The following is a 16,461-nucleotide window of genomic DNA, read 5'->3' on the forward strand; positions in this document are numbered from 1 at the left end:
CCAGGTTGATGACCGTGGAAAGCCACAGAACCAGCAAGGATGATGACCGTGGAATGCCACAGAACCAGCAAGAATGATGACAATGGAAAGCCACAGAACCAGCCAGGATGATGACCGTGGAAAGCCACAGAACCAGCCAGGATGATGACCGTGGAAAGCCACAGAACCAGCCAGGATGATGACCGTGGAAAGCCACAGAACCAGCCAGGATGATGACCGTGGAAAGCCACAGAACCAGCCAGGATGATGACCGTGGAAAGCCACAGAACCAGCCAGGATGATGACCGTGGAAAGCCACAGAACCAGCAAGAATGATGACTGTGGAAAGCCACAGAACCAGCAAGGTCTGTTGGGTAGCGCAGAGGCTCACAGAGGTGATGGGTGAAAGCCAAATCCATTTCCCAGAAGGCCCCTTGAGAATACAGGCTTATCCTGTAGTTGCTACACCAGCTCCAAAATATATCATGGAGATCTGGATTGTTGGTCAGTGTGGAGCCTTTGCACTGACTGGTGTCTGAGATAAGAGCAATAGTGACAAGATAAGCCAGGAGGGGTCAACACCTCACACTGGGTTGCTGCTGAAGAGTGAAAAGATGTGGGCTGGTTCCTGCCATGTTTCCACTGAAGTCATCTGGTTGGCTAATGCAACAGCTACTTGGGCCTGGGACAATGACTGTGGATTACTCTATGTGGAGTGAGGTAATGATGCCAGTCACACACAGAAGTCCACAAGGCCCTGACATCTCCTGGGCAGTTGTGAACAGAGTGACTGGCAATTTTCCAGAGCCTCACAGCAAAGGTTCCTTCCCATGGCAGGGACAGCAGTAGACCTTCACGTTGCCTTAGAACTGCTGACCCACCTGCTTTTTGTGGGAATAAAATGTGAAGGGACTCTGACACTCACAGAGTAGTGCCTTGTTCTCATGGGCCACAACCATCACACTGGACACTTGTAAGAAGTGAATAATTGTGGGGGCCATTTTCAGTATGAGTTGCTCTTAGAACTCCTCAGAGAATCACGGGTAAGCAGGAGGCATGAGGCCCATCTTCCCCAGTGGGCAGCCAGCACCTGCTTCTCTAAGCTCTGTCAGCTTACCCTAGGTTACATGCAGTCTGTTATGTGACAGGTCACGGGTCAGAAAAGGAGGGACTCTCCAGCCCCAGGATATGTGTTAGATAAAGTTTTGTGACCTGAACCAATAGGATAAGGAATCTGGGGAGGGGGCAGAGTTAGACACTGAGAAGATTGTGCCTCCTAGAATAACTCATGACAAGGAATTCAGGGGTTAGAGAGGTGTGATTGGGAAACGAACACCATCATTTTGTGCCAGCTCAGGTTCACTGGCCACTTTTCCCTGCTCTTTAAGCTGATTTCAACTTTGCCAAGTCACAAAGCAAACTGCTTTGCTTTCTCTACCCTACGTCTCCTGTACTCTCACTATGAAGTAAGGATCATTGAATGAAGGAAAAATTACCCTGGAGGCTATAAAGAGATGGGAGTCCAAAGGGGTGGAGAGGATGCCATGAAACTCAAGGGCTCCATCATCCTGAAAAGTGCCTAGGGACTTGGGGTCTTGGAGGTCTGAGTCGTGCTGGTTGGAATTGTCCCTTTAGAGTCTGCTGGTTCTTGTGCCACCAATCACAAGGGGACGCATGCTGGAGTGGTTCCCCGGGTTGGTCCAGTGATTCTGATCATTTGCATAAGGAGGCATCTTTGCTGGGCAGTAGAAAGCAGTTGCAGATGGTCTAGGAAGGAGGGAGCCTGCTAACCAAGACACCCCATGCCACTGCCTTTCACTTGTTCCTGGTCAAGGGTGACTGTGAACAGAGCAGCTGGGAACACTCAGGAATGGGTGCTTAGGAGACAAAGTCAGACAAGATCTGCCCAGGTGAACACAGACCATGCTGATAAGATCAAAGATATTTAGACCATGTCTGGTTTCCCATGATGCTCTGAGTCCAGGGCAGACAGTAGTCAAAGATGCCTTCAGCTAAAACCAAGAGAGATGTGGGCACAATTCTGTGGACCAAGTGACCCAGCACTGCTCCTCACAGACACTCATGATTCTCCACTCCTAGCCCAGGCCCCTAGTACAGGTTACTCACAGTAAAATCCAATATGGCTTCCCCTTTTAGGGATGGATTCATCCTAAGTCTTTAACATTCACCATTTAAACTGAAGAAACAGGGTTAGGAACAAATAAAACTGACAGCCTGGGGAGCCAGCGTTCTCTCCAAAGCCATAATGGAGAATAAATGGGCTGTCTCTGTTCAATGGGTAGGCCACTCCAGACGGGATCTACGGAGAAATGTTTGCGCAGAGTAGAAATCTAAACTGATTGTAACAGTACAGGGAATACAGGTTGGGTCAAGTTATGAGCAATCATTTAAGAGCTGGCAGATCAAAAGCAGCTGGGTAACAGGGATTGCTGTCAGGCCTTGTGACCCGAACCCCCACGGTGGAAAGGGATACTGACTCCAGCAAGTTGTCCTCTGACCTCTACATCTGCTGTCCAGTGAGCACGCAGGCAAGTGTGCATACACACCACACACACACACACACACACACACACACACACACATGCACGCGTGTGTGCGTAAAAAAATTATGGGTGAGCTATTTTAAAAACAATGGAGAGAGAAAGGATAATTTAATAAGCAGCAACAGGAAAATAAATCATCGATTTGGAAAAATTTTTTTTAATTTGAATATCCAATTTCTATTACAATGGATTGAAGTGTTTAATTCTAAGAATGAGACATGGGCTAGAGCAAGCTCCTAGCCCAACCTGGGTAGGAACAATGAGTGACAAATTTTAAATGACAGAAGACATTGCGCAAGAGAAGATGGATGTGTTTGATTATATTAAAATACAAACTTTGAGATACTGAAGTATCGTGTTAATGAAAAGGAAACATCAAGGCGAGAGAGAGCTCTTACACAGACAGGTTCTCTTTTGATGCATACGTGATTATAAAGAATTAAACCTGAAGGCGATGAAATTCACTTTAAACCCTTCCGTTTGGGCCATTAGCCTACTAGGACACGAGGAAGGTTCCCACCAACAGAGGCAGAGGCACAGCAGGTTGGCACCTGGAGGCGGCCAACCTCAGTGTCAGCACCAGGAAGACAAATTAAGACAATAACAGGGCACTGCTTCGTGCCTCAGACACGATCAATATTTAAAATGATATTAACGATGTGCAACTCGGGAGAGGGAGCGAAACTGGAACACTCGCAGCACACGATGGCAATGCACACTGCTGGGGTGTTGTTCTGCAAGGACAGCTGAGCAGGCCTGCAGAAACGGCACGCGGTGATGCGTGCCCTCGGCCCACAGGAAGGTCAGCCAGCACGAAACACGCTGTGCAGTGGCAGCCACAAGAGAACCGCAGCCTAAGAAGGTGGACGGAGAGAACCGAGTCCCCAGAGCTGCCCTCTGACCCCCACACGTGCGTGCCCACCAGTCTGTCCTCTGAGCCACACAGCTGCCATCTTGGGGAGGTCAGCCACAGCCTCTGGCAAAAGGTCCTCCCGGCTGGGCTTCTTGACTGTTTGCGCCCCGACGGAGGGGCGGGGTGTTATGAGACCCTCACCTGATTGTCCAGCCCCTACCACCTGTGGTTGGCAACTCTGCCCTACCTGTACATGGCAGCGGGAGAGCTAGAGTGTATAGGAAAGACAAGCAGAGGAGGCTCCGTCTATGTGGGTAAGGGAGAGCCCTCATCCCTGCGGGATAAAGGCTTTTCAGGCGCTGCCTGTTGGGGTAGGCACACCCACACTCCTGCACGTCACCCCTCACCTACGCTCTGTGGGAAGCCCTAGAAACTCACTGGTTCCACAGAGTGAACTTCAGCAGAATCATGCCTTGGTTTGTCCTTGGGACCTTAGAAGAAGAGGGAAACAGAAGGAATTTTAGCAACAAGAACAGGGGCAGAAGTGGGGAGAAGAGAATATCTCCAATCTTCAACAAGTTAATCTTAAACCAACCAAACAAACAAAAAACAAACAAACCACTAAGAAGAACAACAGACAGTATCAGCAGCAAAGATCAGAAGAGAAATACATCCGAGTCTAGACAACGATAGAAAAAAAAGATCATGAAGCTAAGAGGTGAGTTTCTGAAAAGTTAAACAAACAAGACTCCTGTTAGCTAGACTAAGGAAAACAGACGATTAAAAAAAAAAAAAAAAAAAGCCTGGGAAAGCAAGGCATAGTGGTACATGACTCCAACCTTAGAGTTCAGGACACTGAGGCTGGAGGAGTCTGAGTTTGAGGTCAGCTGGGCAATTCTGTGAAATCCTGCTAGGAAAAAAAAAAAACAACAAAACACCTTTTCAAAAACTTGGCCAGTAGAAGACACATGACAAACACTAGCTAGAAAAGTAGCACAGTGTTTCAATACTAGATAAGACTGGAATTCCGTGACTTTTGTGAGAGATGGCCACACATCACCTTCAGGTCTACGCACAGGGGACACAGGGGACTGTCCCATATCTGAAATGCTGTTTGTTTTGGGATTGCTTTGAGCTTTGGAATACTTCCATATACAGTGCGGGACCTCAAGCCTAACGCAAACTGTCCACGTGTTTCATATTCTCTTACAACCTTGAGGCTCCATGACGCAGGACTCCTGTGAGCTCGCACTTTGACTGGGACCCTCGAATGTCGTGTCAGGGATCAGAAAGTTTCAACTTGAGAACCACTTCAAAATTTGGATTTCCTTTCTAAAATTTCGTATTGCATATGTGGATGGTGGGGGCATGCCTCAGTGCATGTATGGAGGAGGTCAAAGGCCAACCTGGTGAAGTCAGCCCTCTCCTTCCACCGGCAGGTGGGTTCCAGGGATTGAAAGCAGGTCATTCGTCAGGCTTGAACAGCAAGTGCCTTTACCCACTGAGCCATCTCCACAGCCTGGAATTTGGATTTTCAGGCTGGAGATGCTCAACCCATACATAAATCAGGAGGCAGACACTGGTGCTGTGCCCCTGGGGATTCTGGGTGAGTACAAAAAGGGGCCTCAGGAAACTCTGGGTCTCTGAAGAGAAGCCTCTACCAAGAGAACATGGTGGCCACTTGCATCCCTAACATGCTCACTTCGTGCGTGCATGGTACTCATTGCTTGGCAGGTCACCCCAGCTGGGATCTAGCCATTGTCTATTTCAGCATTTTTAGCACCTAGCACTGTGTCTGGCAGAGGAAGGCGCTCGGTAAATGTTAGCAGAATGACATTTCATGCATTCATTAAAATGATAATTTCCAAGAATATGAAGCCAATAGGAAAGGTGTCTAAGACAGCCATTTCTATTTTTAAAATCAAAGCAACACTGTAGGTGTACCTGACTACAAATGGAAAAGTTTCTTATTTGTGTGAATGAGGGCGTGGGCCAATAAAGTATTAGGCAAGGGGGGGCATCTCCTAGCTGTTCCCATTATTCCTATTGCATGACTTACGATTTTGAGACTGAGAAGGTGCTCTTTATGACCTCTAGCTTTCTGGGAAATAAGTCCTGAAGTTGGTCACAACACAGCTGCTTTCTGAGCCATGGAGCCACTCACTGGGACTAATTTGCTACTTGCTTTGGAAATCCTGGGTGGGGTCCCTCTCTGCCATGTGTGGTGCCATCAGAGTGCCCCGGGTGGTGCTGGGCATCTTTTCTAGACAAGCTCAAGGCAGCTCTCGTCACCCATGGTCACTCAGGACACGTGCTTCCATCTCTTTGCCTTGGGAGGAGGCACTTTGTGTGACTTAGACAAGAAAACAAGACTATTTCTGAGCAATATTTTTGTCTCTATATGCCACACTCCCACCTGCATGGCACAAGGGTTCCTTGCAGAGATCGCCAATCCTGATGTGAGGCAAGGGGTAAGGAGACTGGGCATTTTTATCATCCCAGAAAGCAAAAAGACTCTCAGAGACCATGATGGCCCCAGCAACAAGGCACAGGCACCAGCGTGAAAAGGCCCCGCCAGCGCTGGGCATGGTGGTACAGTCAGTCATCCCAGCACTCAGGAGGCTGAGGCAGACAGGTTTCAAGTTCAAGGCCAGCCTGGGCTACAAAGTGAGACCCTGTCTGAGGACATAACAAGGAAGAAGAAGGAAAGAGAAGGAAGAAGGCAGGGAGAGAAAATAACTGTCATGAATTGGAGTGCATGAAATACATTTAAATTTGAGAATTCATAATAATTAAGAAAAGGCTATTAGGAAAAGATTCCCATTGCTCTCTGTGGAGGAGGCTGGTGAACCAACTCCTTATTTTGAAAAGCAGCCACAGACGGGCCAAGCCAACAGCGTTTCTTTGCGAATTGTTTTGATTTGTGTGGGACGTGAGCAGGCTACGCACACATGTGGAGGTCACAGGACTTCGGTGGCACTCTTTGCCTTCCACCTTGTTGGAAACAGCCCCTTGTTCACGGCTGCATACGGCCTGAGAGCTTCCCAGGATTTTCTGGCATCCTCCCATCTCACCATAGCAGTACCGGGTTACAGATGCATGCTCCCGAGTCCAGCTTGATGCGGGTTCTGGCGGTCTGAACTCAGGTCCTCAGGCTTGCATGGCGAGTGCTTTACACACTGAGCTGTCTCCCTAGTCCCCGACTTCCTTATCTAACCGTGGAGATGGTACACCCTCATCACAGAGGCACTCCAACACGGCAGAAGAGCAAACAGAATAGTACCACCGTACGGTCTCCGGGGAACTATGGGATCTACGTCTGATTGACAGTGACAGCTAACATGAACAGACACACAAGCAGCCCGCACATCCCACCAGTCGGTGGAGCAGTCATGCCTAAAGCAGGTAAATCAAACCACAGCCTCGAGTCCTCAGAGGTGCCAGTTCAGGGCCGGAGGGTGGAGGTAGGGCCTGCAGGAGGGAGAAGGGACCTTAGGGAATGGCACTGCGGGTTATAACAACCAAATCCAGGCTGTAAGAAACACTAAGGAACATTTAATCTAGCCTTGTATAAAAGGAACATGTGGGAAGGAAGCCTGCAGATTAACAGGGAATCAAGGTGTGCTGGCTGGTTTTACGTAAAGCTAACGTAAGCTAGAGTCATTTTGGCCGAATGAACTGTGGCCAAGCTTGTGGGGCATTTTCTTGATTACTGTAGGAAGGCCCAGCTCACTGCGGGTGGTGTCACCCCCTAGGCTGGGGGTCCTGGGTGCAATAGGAAAGCAGGAGCTGAGGCCAAGGCCATGGTCCTTAAGGCTTGCTGAATCTGCTTGCTGGGGGGCTCTCAAAGCTGGGGACTGAGCACAAGAGCAGATTTGGAGGGCTTTCTCCCTGCCTTTGCTTATGTGGGGAAATCTCAGTGGCACCAAGTTTAAAGCACTGACTGAAAAAATAAACGAGGTTCTTCTGTGTTGTCCCGGCGATGTCTGGGGGAAAACTTGTCAAGAAGCAATCAGATTCTTACCTTTTCATTAACTGGATAAAAATCCTTCTCGGTAGCCGGTATACAAAGGTGTCAAGGACAACCTTCATGTAATTCAGAGAGACGTAGCCACCTTTGGAGGGGTCTCCTGCGCTCAGGGCTTTTTCGATCTTTTCATAACACTTTGAAAGCTGCAAGGAATTAAAATTCGAGTGTTGCATTCAGCCAAGTCAACATCCTGGAGCCATCCAACCATGCCATTTTTGTTTTTCTTTTTAAACCAGAACCTCCCCACATTTCTGTCTCCGAAAGCTGATCAAAAAGGGTTACTGTGGCATGTACTGAACCTCAAATGTTTAATTGATGAGCTCACTACAAACAACACCCTGCTCACAGCTGACAAGTTTCTCAGGGAGGGGCAGCAAGAACGATGGCTTTACCTCCGACTACAGCACTAAAAATACTCCACAGCTCTGCCAGTGTGGTGCATCTTAATACGCTTCCGGCATTCCCTACCGAGAGCCCATGCCATGTACTTCTGATAAGTCAAGCCATCAGATTTGCAAGCTGGGAACATTTTATTAAAAATAGAAGTTGCCTTTGTGGTGTGAAAATTGATTAATGTAAGGATTATATAAACATAATAGACAATGGACACCTCATAAATCATGGTTTTAAAGAGGGGGGGAATGGTTATAAGAGAGTCAACCGATTTTCTCCTGGGACTCCAAGGATGCAGTGAGTTGGTTCAGAGCTGGTTTTCATGACTCATAAAAACACTGTGAACGCTGGTTATCATTTATGGAACACTGCTATTTATTATTGGCTGATAACTATATTTATTTTCAACCATCTCAGTTTGTCTGAATTCAGTTTTTCCTGCTAAATGGAAAATAGAATAACCACCAATTTGGTGTAAGAGGTAACTTTCTTGAAAGGTGTCTGGAAATGGACACACATGTACAGGAGTCTCCATCCACCCAGGGAATAAGAAGTAGGCTTGGAGATGCTCCTGAGTGGGCACAGCAGTAAGGAGATCTTTACAATCCTGGGAGGGATTAGAGGGCTGAGAAGGCGACTCGATGCACAAAGCCCCTCGACCAGAGTGAAATTTCTGAGACCCACAGAAAAAGGCAGATTCTGTGGGTGCAATCCCTGAGACCCACATAGAGAGCCAGATTCTGTGACATGCGTTTGTAATTCCAGCACTCCTACAGAGAGGTGGGAGGCAGAGACGGGAAAACTGGTCCAAGATTATGGGCCAGAGAGCAGTGACAGACTCTGAGTCAATACAATGGAGGGGACAACCAACTCCCAAAATTGCCCTCTAACTTCACACACACACACACACACACACACACACACACACACAGGTGTGCACATGCATGCACTCATGCACGTGCGCACACACATAAATAAATTTTAGAATTCTAAAATTATTTAGAGATCCAAGTCTCTTAGAAAGGGCCTAAGCTTCCAAGAAAAAATTAATACATGCCGGGGCAGTGGTGGCTCATGCCTTTAATCCCAGCACTCGGGAGGCAGAGCAGGTGGATCTCTGTGAGTTCGAGGCCAGCCTGGGCTACAGGGTGAGTTCCAGGAAAGGCACAAAGCTACACAGAGAAACCCTGTCTCGAAAAACCAAAAAAAAAAAAAAATAGCATTAATACAAACTTCAGCAAGTTCACCTACTTCTTCCATGAGAGAGAGCTTCATCTGAGCTCCTGCCTCAGGGAAGACTCACCCAGAGAAGCTAAAACACCCTGTGATGTGCAGTCTGCATGTATTCACTGGGCTAATAAAAATCTATCTTTTTTTTTTTGAAACTGGGTCTCACTCCTTATACAGCCCTGGCTAATCCAGAATTCACTATGTAGGCCATGCTGGCCTCAAAGTCACAGAGATCTGCCTGCCTCTGCCTCTGGAGAGTGAGGATTAAAGCTTTAAGCCACCACACCCGGCTGACACGGAGTCTATCTTAACATCTCAAGGGCATGTGGGCTTCAAGAAGGCTTCTCAGAGCATGCTCTGCCATGTCCAAGAGCTTCTGGAAAATGAGTGACACAGAAAGAGTATCTAGGTGACATCTAAAACCTAAAAAAAAAACCCTCACTTTATTTAAAATTGTGAGGTTTTGTGTAAGAAAAATACAAGCAATTCAGCAAAGTATACAACGTCTCACACCCCCAGCTCTGTGCTCTGGAAGTTTCCAATGCTGTCATAATTATAGAGATAATTTTACAAATGGTGAAGCATGCCACACTTTCAGGCTGGACAGAAGCTCTTGTCACTTAGCAACGTGTGCTGAAACATTTTCGTAAGAACCAGTGCACACCAGTGTTGTTCTTTGGGGTGACATGCGGCATGCCATGACATCACCGACGGGCCGGCAAGAGTTACAGCCACCTTCCATCTTGATGCAAGTGACTCTCTGAACACCTCCCCAAGCTCATCTCAATGAGACCCCACTGTCTCTCCCCGGCACCCCGCCCTTTTCTGTCTCCGCACGCGATGCCGTGTTTACAGCTGTGTGTGTTGTATCTCATCCTTCTCTACCAGGGCTAGAGGACTTCAAGACAGAAGCACTTGGGCTAGTTTTGTTCACTAATAGTGACCCAGAATGCAGCACGGATTTGGCACGTGTCACTTAATATATCTAAAAGTGGATATGTTTTACAGTGAAAAAAAAATGTTCTAAACAAAAGTTGCAAAATATAAAAAGATGTTCCATGCCTTAGCAGAAAGACTAACAACCCTCAGAATCCCGGTGGAGGCTGCATTAGACAGGCAAATGTGAAGAACTGTGTCAGGTAGAGTGGCCCGTGGGACAGGGCTCCATATGCTTATGGTGGGCGTGCAAACGATCGTGGGCAGCAGGGTGATGCTTCAGTTAAAACAGAATCATGTTCTAGAGCATCCACTGAGACAGCAACTCCCTGCCTGGATGGCATTTCCAGGACACACAGCACGGTGCGCCACAAGCTAGGCAAGCACACGTTCATAGTGGGACCTGGTGACGCAACCCAAACGCAACCACAGGGGAACGTGTGGCCTACGGAGTGTTCAGAGGACAGACACTGGGTAGGGGGAGGTGATGTCAGCGTGCAGGGGGAGGTGACGCAGACACTATGTAGGGAGAGACGAGGACAGACACTGATCAGGGGGAGGTGACGCAGACATTGTAGGAGGAAGGATGACAGACACTGTGCAGGAGGAGCTGGGGAGGTGATGACAGACAGTGAGTAGGGGGAGGTGACACTGTTGCAGGGGGAGGTGATAACAATGTGCAGGGGAGGTGACAGACACTGCAGGGGAGGTGATGACAGACACTATGCAGGGGAAGGTGACAGGGACGCTTTGCAGGAGGTGACATGATGACAGACCCTGTATGGGGAGGTGACACAGACGCTTTGCAGGGGGGAGTGGTGACAGTGTACAGGGGAGGTGACAGACACGGATGCAGAGGGAGGTGATGACAGAAGACTCTACATCAGGAAGGAGCTGATGCAGCTTAACTTGGGTGGATCATATCCTAAGCACAGCCAGGGCCAAAACAAAGGGCTTCGCAAGTGTGCCAACACGCTCCAGGGCGGGCGGAGCAGGGGACAAATGAGCGCACGACAAGCAAGCGACAAAGGACCCCAGCTTGCAAAGGACGCCAACAAATAGTCATCTTCTGTGAAAATGTTACGCCATACAAAATGCACCAGATAAAACTAGGGATTCATTCGAAGGGTACCCTGAGATGATCAAATAGTAAGAGGTGAGGGGGTGTCAGAGCTGAGATTACGGCAACAAAAATGACTAGTACAGGAGGTAATAAAATCACGAAAGAAATGAGTGGGAAATGGGAGTCAAGCCAGGCGCTGGTGGCGCACGCCTTTAATCCCAACACTCGGGAGGCAGAGGCAGGCGGATCTCTGAGTTCAAGACCAGCCTGGTCTATAGAACGAGTTCCAGGACAGCCAGAGCTACACAGAGAAACCCTGTCTCAAAAAACCAAACCAAACAAAAACAAACAAATAAACAAAAAAGATGGGAGTCGGATGAGCACTAAGGGGGCTTGAAAGAATCTCAAAGCAGACAACTATTAAGATGACAGGGATACTGTGACCTGGAGCAGGTAACATGCTGGCCATTAGGGCAAGGATGAGCTGGTGCAAGGACACCTGGGGAAAGTACTGAAGGAGTGAGGGAGGGAAGAGGAGGAGGAGAGGAAGGGACAAGGTGTGTATGGTTTTGTGTTATGACCCAGAATATTTGTACTCAGTGAAGCCCCGGAGCTGGACATCTAAAAAGTACACCCATGTTCCAAGGAGTGACATCAAAAAGCTTCAAGCTAGGACAAAGCTCAGCTTGACTTTTACATTTCAAAGGTCAACCGAAGAACATATTTGGGGACACACAAAATCAGCTGCAGGAGAGCCATCAGGATGACCTCAGATTCCTCCCAACGGTGGCAGGTGCCAGGAGTCTGTTGGAAAGACTCCATTACGATGGAATGAAAACACAGTGCAGTCACACACAGCCAGACCAGTGCTCAGGCCTAACCATGCGAGGCACAAGGGAAGCAGAGCATCCAGGAGCCAACTACCAGATAATGAAATCCAGCCAAGCAAAAAACTACATCAAAATAAAAAAAAAGGGGGGGAAACGCCAAAAGCACTCCACTCCACTGGCGCCCACCAAATATACCTGGGTAGGAAACAAAGGCCAGACGTCTGTGGGATTACCATAACTGTACACAATGTAAACATTACCAACTACAAGAACACAACATAGACAGCAAAATCTGCGGGGTGGGGGCTGTGCAGGGGAAACACAGCAGGTGCCAGTCACTTGTCACTTGTCATCAAGTTCCACGGCAGCGAGCCAGTCCCTTCAAAAGCATCACCACCTCTTCAGCTCTGCCTGGTTTCCCTCATCCCTTTCACTGTGTTAATGTTCCTTCAGGGACTTAATATGTTGTGTGGGAAACAGACAGCCAACGTTCCGGGGTATCTTCCTGTCACTTGTGATTGACAATACCGAAGAGGGTAGTGACAGCTGGGACCCAGAGCCACACTGCTCGGACTTCCCGGCAAGTTGTGTACCCTCCTCCTGCCTTGGCCTTCTCACCTGAAGATCCACATACAACCAGTGCCTGTTATGTGGAGATTCAGTTGGTAATTGCAGGGCACCAAGGATTTGGCCTGGTGTGGGACACCCCATGAACAGGGCTAATCGTAATGTCACACGACACTGAGGCTTGCTTTACTCCTGGTAAAAATCAAAGACATTTAAATTAAAAGTGTATGTTTTTAAAGACTGTTTTGTTTTGAGACAAGGCCTTGCTGTGTAGCCCGGGTTGGCCTGGAACTCAGATTCCCCCTGCCTCAGCATCCCCAGTGTGGCACCACAACTGCCCAGCAATGGTCTTCTTGGAAAACCCTTCTTGGAAAAGCCAAGCTGATCTCATGTTCATACTGTTTTGCTGTACAAAAATACTTTTTTAAAAATACTTTTGGTCATTTGCCTGCTCACAAATGCAGTCGTCTTTCCACACGTGAACAAGGAAGAACACGAATGGAGCTCACCAAATACAGCTTGGGCTGCTCTGGGGAAGGGACTGTGGATGACTTCCTAGCTCCTGTATGTCCTTTCCAGAACAGCTCACACACTTTTTGGTGAGGGTCGTGTGTTTTGGGAAGGCCATGTTTTCTATGAAAACAATAAGGTTATTAGCCAAGATGGGAAAGCAAGCTTGGCCAATTTATTAGCAGATAGAAATGTGCTCCTTTCTCAGTCCTTTCTACCAATGCTGGCTTCGCCAGGGTTTCCTCGCTGGTTCTTCTACTGAAAAGTCCACATTAATAATTTGCAAAGTTCTGTGTATATTAGAAACAGTTATGGAGGCTGGAGGGATGGCTCAGTGGCTATGAACACTTGTACCCTTACAGAGGATCGGAGTTTAGTTCCCACACTGGGCAGCTCACAACCACCTGTAATCAGCTCTAAGGAATCCAGCACCCTCTCTGGGCTCCTTGGGCACCCATACCCAAGTGCACAGACACACATGCAAACACATACATATAAATAAAAATTAAAAAACCTTTTAAGACAGTTATTATTCATCTGTCATTTATGTTGTCATATTTTGCCAAGCTGATCTCATGTTCATACTGTTTTATTGTACAAATATACTTTTTTTAAAAACTTTTTATGCTGTCAACCTTCACCTTTTTCCTTATGTCTTTTAGGCTTTACTTCATACTCAAGAAAGACTTTCATTTCAAACTTTCAATTGTTCCCCTTGACTGGGGCTGAAGGTGCAGCTTGGTGGTAGAGGGCTTGCTCAGCATGGTCTGATGCCCAATACACAAAAATCACTTTTACCCACCTTGTTCATTCTAGGTTTACAGTAGTTACTGTGCGTAGAAATTGGGGTTGGTGAGGGCTGAAAGTTTTCCTCCCAAAATGTCTGGCTGACAGATTATCTCAATAATAATTTCATCACTAGCAATCTGCCCATGCCGTGCTTCTCTGAAATGCCTTGTACTACATGCGTGATAGTTCCTTTAACTGTCAACTTGACACAACCTACAGTCATTCACTGAGGGACTGTCTCTATCAGGTTGGCCTGTCTATGGGAGATTGTCTTAATTAAGTTCATTAATGCAGGAAGACTCAGTCCAGTGTGGGCAGCACCATTCCCTAGGCAGGAGGTTCTGAACTGTGCATGAGTGAAGGGAGTGCTGAGTACAGGTGAGCATCATGCCTGCATTTCTCTCTGCTCATGACTGCAGCCGTGATGTGACTATCTGTGTGAAGTTCCTGCCTTGACTTCCCCACAATGATGGGCTGCAACTGTAAGTTGAACTAAACCTCTTCTTTCCCAAGATGCTTTCTGCCAGGGTATTTCTCACAGCAACAGAAATGAAACCAGAATAACTGGCTGAACTGGTGGGGCACAGCTTGATCATTGTCAATTGCCTTCCTGACCCATTCTGACTGCCCAATGCCACACCAGCTCTCCATGGTCCCAACTGTTACACCTTCACAAGGTATTTAAATGCAGTAGGAGAGATCCTCAATTTTAACTTTTCAAGAGACACATATGTAGTCCAAATACAGAGACCAGAGATAATGACCAACCCTCTACCCAAGGTCAGAAGAAGAGGGTCTCTTTGTGTACTCGTTAATGACCAACCCCCACTCGAGGTCAGAAGTGGCCTCTTTATTGAGCCAAGTTTTCTCTTATGTAACATGACCAAGCTGTGCCATTCCTTTATACAGTTTCCGTATTTTATTTTAAGTTAGCCTGTGAGTAGCACAGAGGACACACTTAAAATTAACTTCTCAGGCTGCAGAGATGAGTCAGGGGGTAAACGTGCTTATTATGAATGTAAGAGGACCTGAATTCAAATCCTCTGCACCCGTGTTATAGCTGAGCATGGCCAGGTGTGCCTGTAACCACAGTGCCGGCATCTGGGGACAGGCGGATCCTGAGATCTCACCCATCAGCCAGCCCAGCCAAAATGGAGAACCTCAGGTTCAGTGACAAACTCTGTCTCGAAAAATAGATTGAAAGCAACAGAGTAAGATAGTCGACATCTTCCTCTGGCTCCCACATGCACACTCACAGGCTTGTGCACGTGTATATACACATGTACAGACAGCAAACACACTACTAGATATACATCCCACACTTGCACACCTTCCACATTCACACCTACACACCCCCACATTCACACCCCACATCTATATATCCCCACATTCACATCCCAAACCCACATACCCCCACATTCATACCCCAAACCCCCACACATTCATACCTCATACCCCAACACCCCCACATTCATACCCCATACCCACACCCCCCACACTCATACCTCACACCTCCACTCATACCACACATCTATACTCCCCACATTCACACCCCCACACCCACACATTCACACATTAACACCCCCAAATTCACGCTCTACACAGTCACACCCCACACCAACACATCCACAGATTCACACCCCACATCTACACACCCCACATTCACACCCCACACCCACACATCTCCACATTCATAGCCCACACCTACAGATCTCCACATTCACACCCCATACCTACAGATCTCCACATTCACACCCCACACCTACACACCCCCACATTCACATCCCGCACCTACACATCTCCACTTTCAGACCACACACCTACACATCTCCATATTCACACGGAGCATCCTGAGGGGAGGTCCCTGGCAGTCTGAGGGGTGCAGGTGGGAGCAAAGTTTCAGAGTAACACCCAGATGTTACCCAGAGTAACCCAGAGGGTTCCTGTGGTCATCAGCTTGCCTGTGGTGACACTTTGGCTCTCACCTCTTGACAAAAAGTCTTTTCCAGGTCATCTAAGGAGTAGTTCTTCCAGACATCTTCAGATGACTCGGAGTTGAACAACCGTTCCCTTCTGGCATTTTTGACTTGTTGACTCTCCCTTGAGAGCTCTATTAAGACAAGATGGCTTTCATTTATTACGTTGCAAGGGCTGATTCTATGTTCTTTACTTCTGATCATCGCCTGCTTGATAAAAATTAAGATGAACGAACCAAGAAAAGGGTGGATTATTGGATTTGTTATACTGAAATAAATTGATAAATGGGGAAAAAAGAAAATTAGCCTTCTGTGTGTTATTGTACGCCAGGAAAGACCCTGAAATGTGGGCTAAATGTGATTAAATCAGAACTGTCTGTGCAGTGAAAGGAAACTGGGGCCATTCTGGATGGCACAAGCTTCACCGGAGACGTGTCAGAGGAAACATCAAAGCCAGAAACCATTCGGTGACAGGCAGGCTCAGTGCAGAGGGTGGAAGGGAAGTGAGCAGGGGAACTACTGTGCACACACAGGAGATGCACGCCGGCGTGTGGTCACATCTGTGGTCCCAGGACTCAGGAGGCTGTGGCAGGAGGATTCTGAGTTTATGGACAGCCTGAGCTCCACAGTAGGATCCTATCATATATAGATGAGATATGTGTGTGTGTGTGTGTGTGTGTGTGTGTGTGTGTGTGTGTGTGTGTGTGTAATATCACATATATATAAGAATGCATTAAAATA

The 16,461-nt window shown here is 47.6% G+C and overlaps 1 protein-coding gene across 6 annotated transcripts in view; it reads right to left on the reverse strand.

The window, feature by feature from the left end:
• Positions 1 to 16,461, reverse strand: part of Efcab6 (EF-hand calcium binding domain 6) — a 198,538-nt gene that overhangs the window by 96,701 nt on the left and 85,376 nt on the right. For all 6 annotated transcript variants that reach the window (XM_052748505.1, XM_052748503.1, XM_052748501.1 and 3 more), the window contains 2 exons: positions 15,730 to 15,854; positions 7,421 to 7,569 (listed from right to left, as the gene is read on the reverse strand). In XM_052748505.1, coding sequence (XP_052604465.1) covers positions 7,421 to 7,569; positions 15,730 to 15,854 — 274 coding nt within the window. The remainder of the gene's footprint in view (positions 1 to 7,420; positions 7,570 to 15,729; positions 15,855 to 16,461) is intronic.

Source organism: Peromyscus californicus, unplaced genomic scaffold (assembly GCF_007827085.1).
Source record: "Peromyscus californicus insignis strain IS unplaced genomic scaffold, ASM782708v3 Scaffold_20__1_contigs__length_68692818, whole genome shotgun sequence".
Lineage (NCBI taxonomy): Eukaryota > Metazoa > Chordata > Mammalia > Rodentia > Cricetidae > Peromyscus > Peromyscus californicus.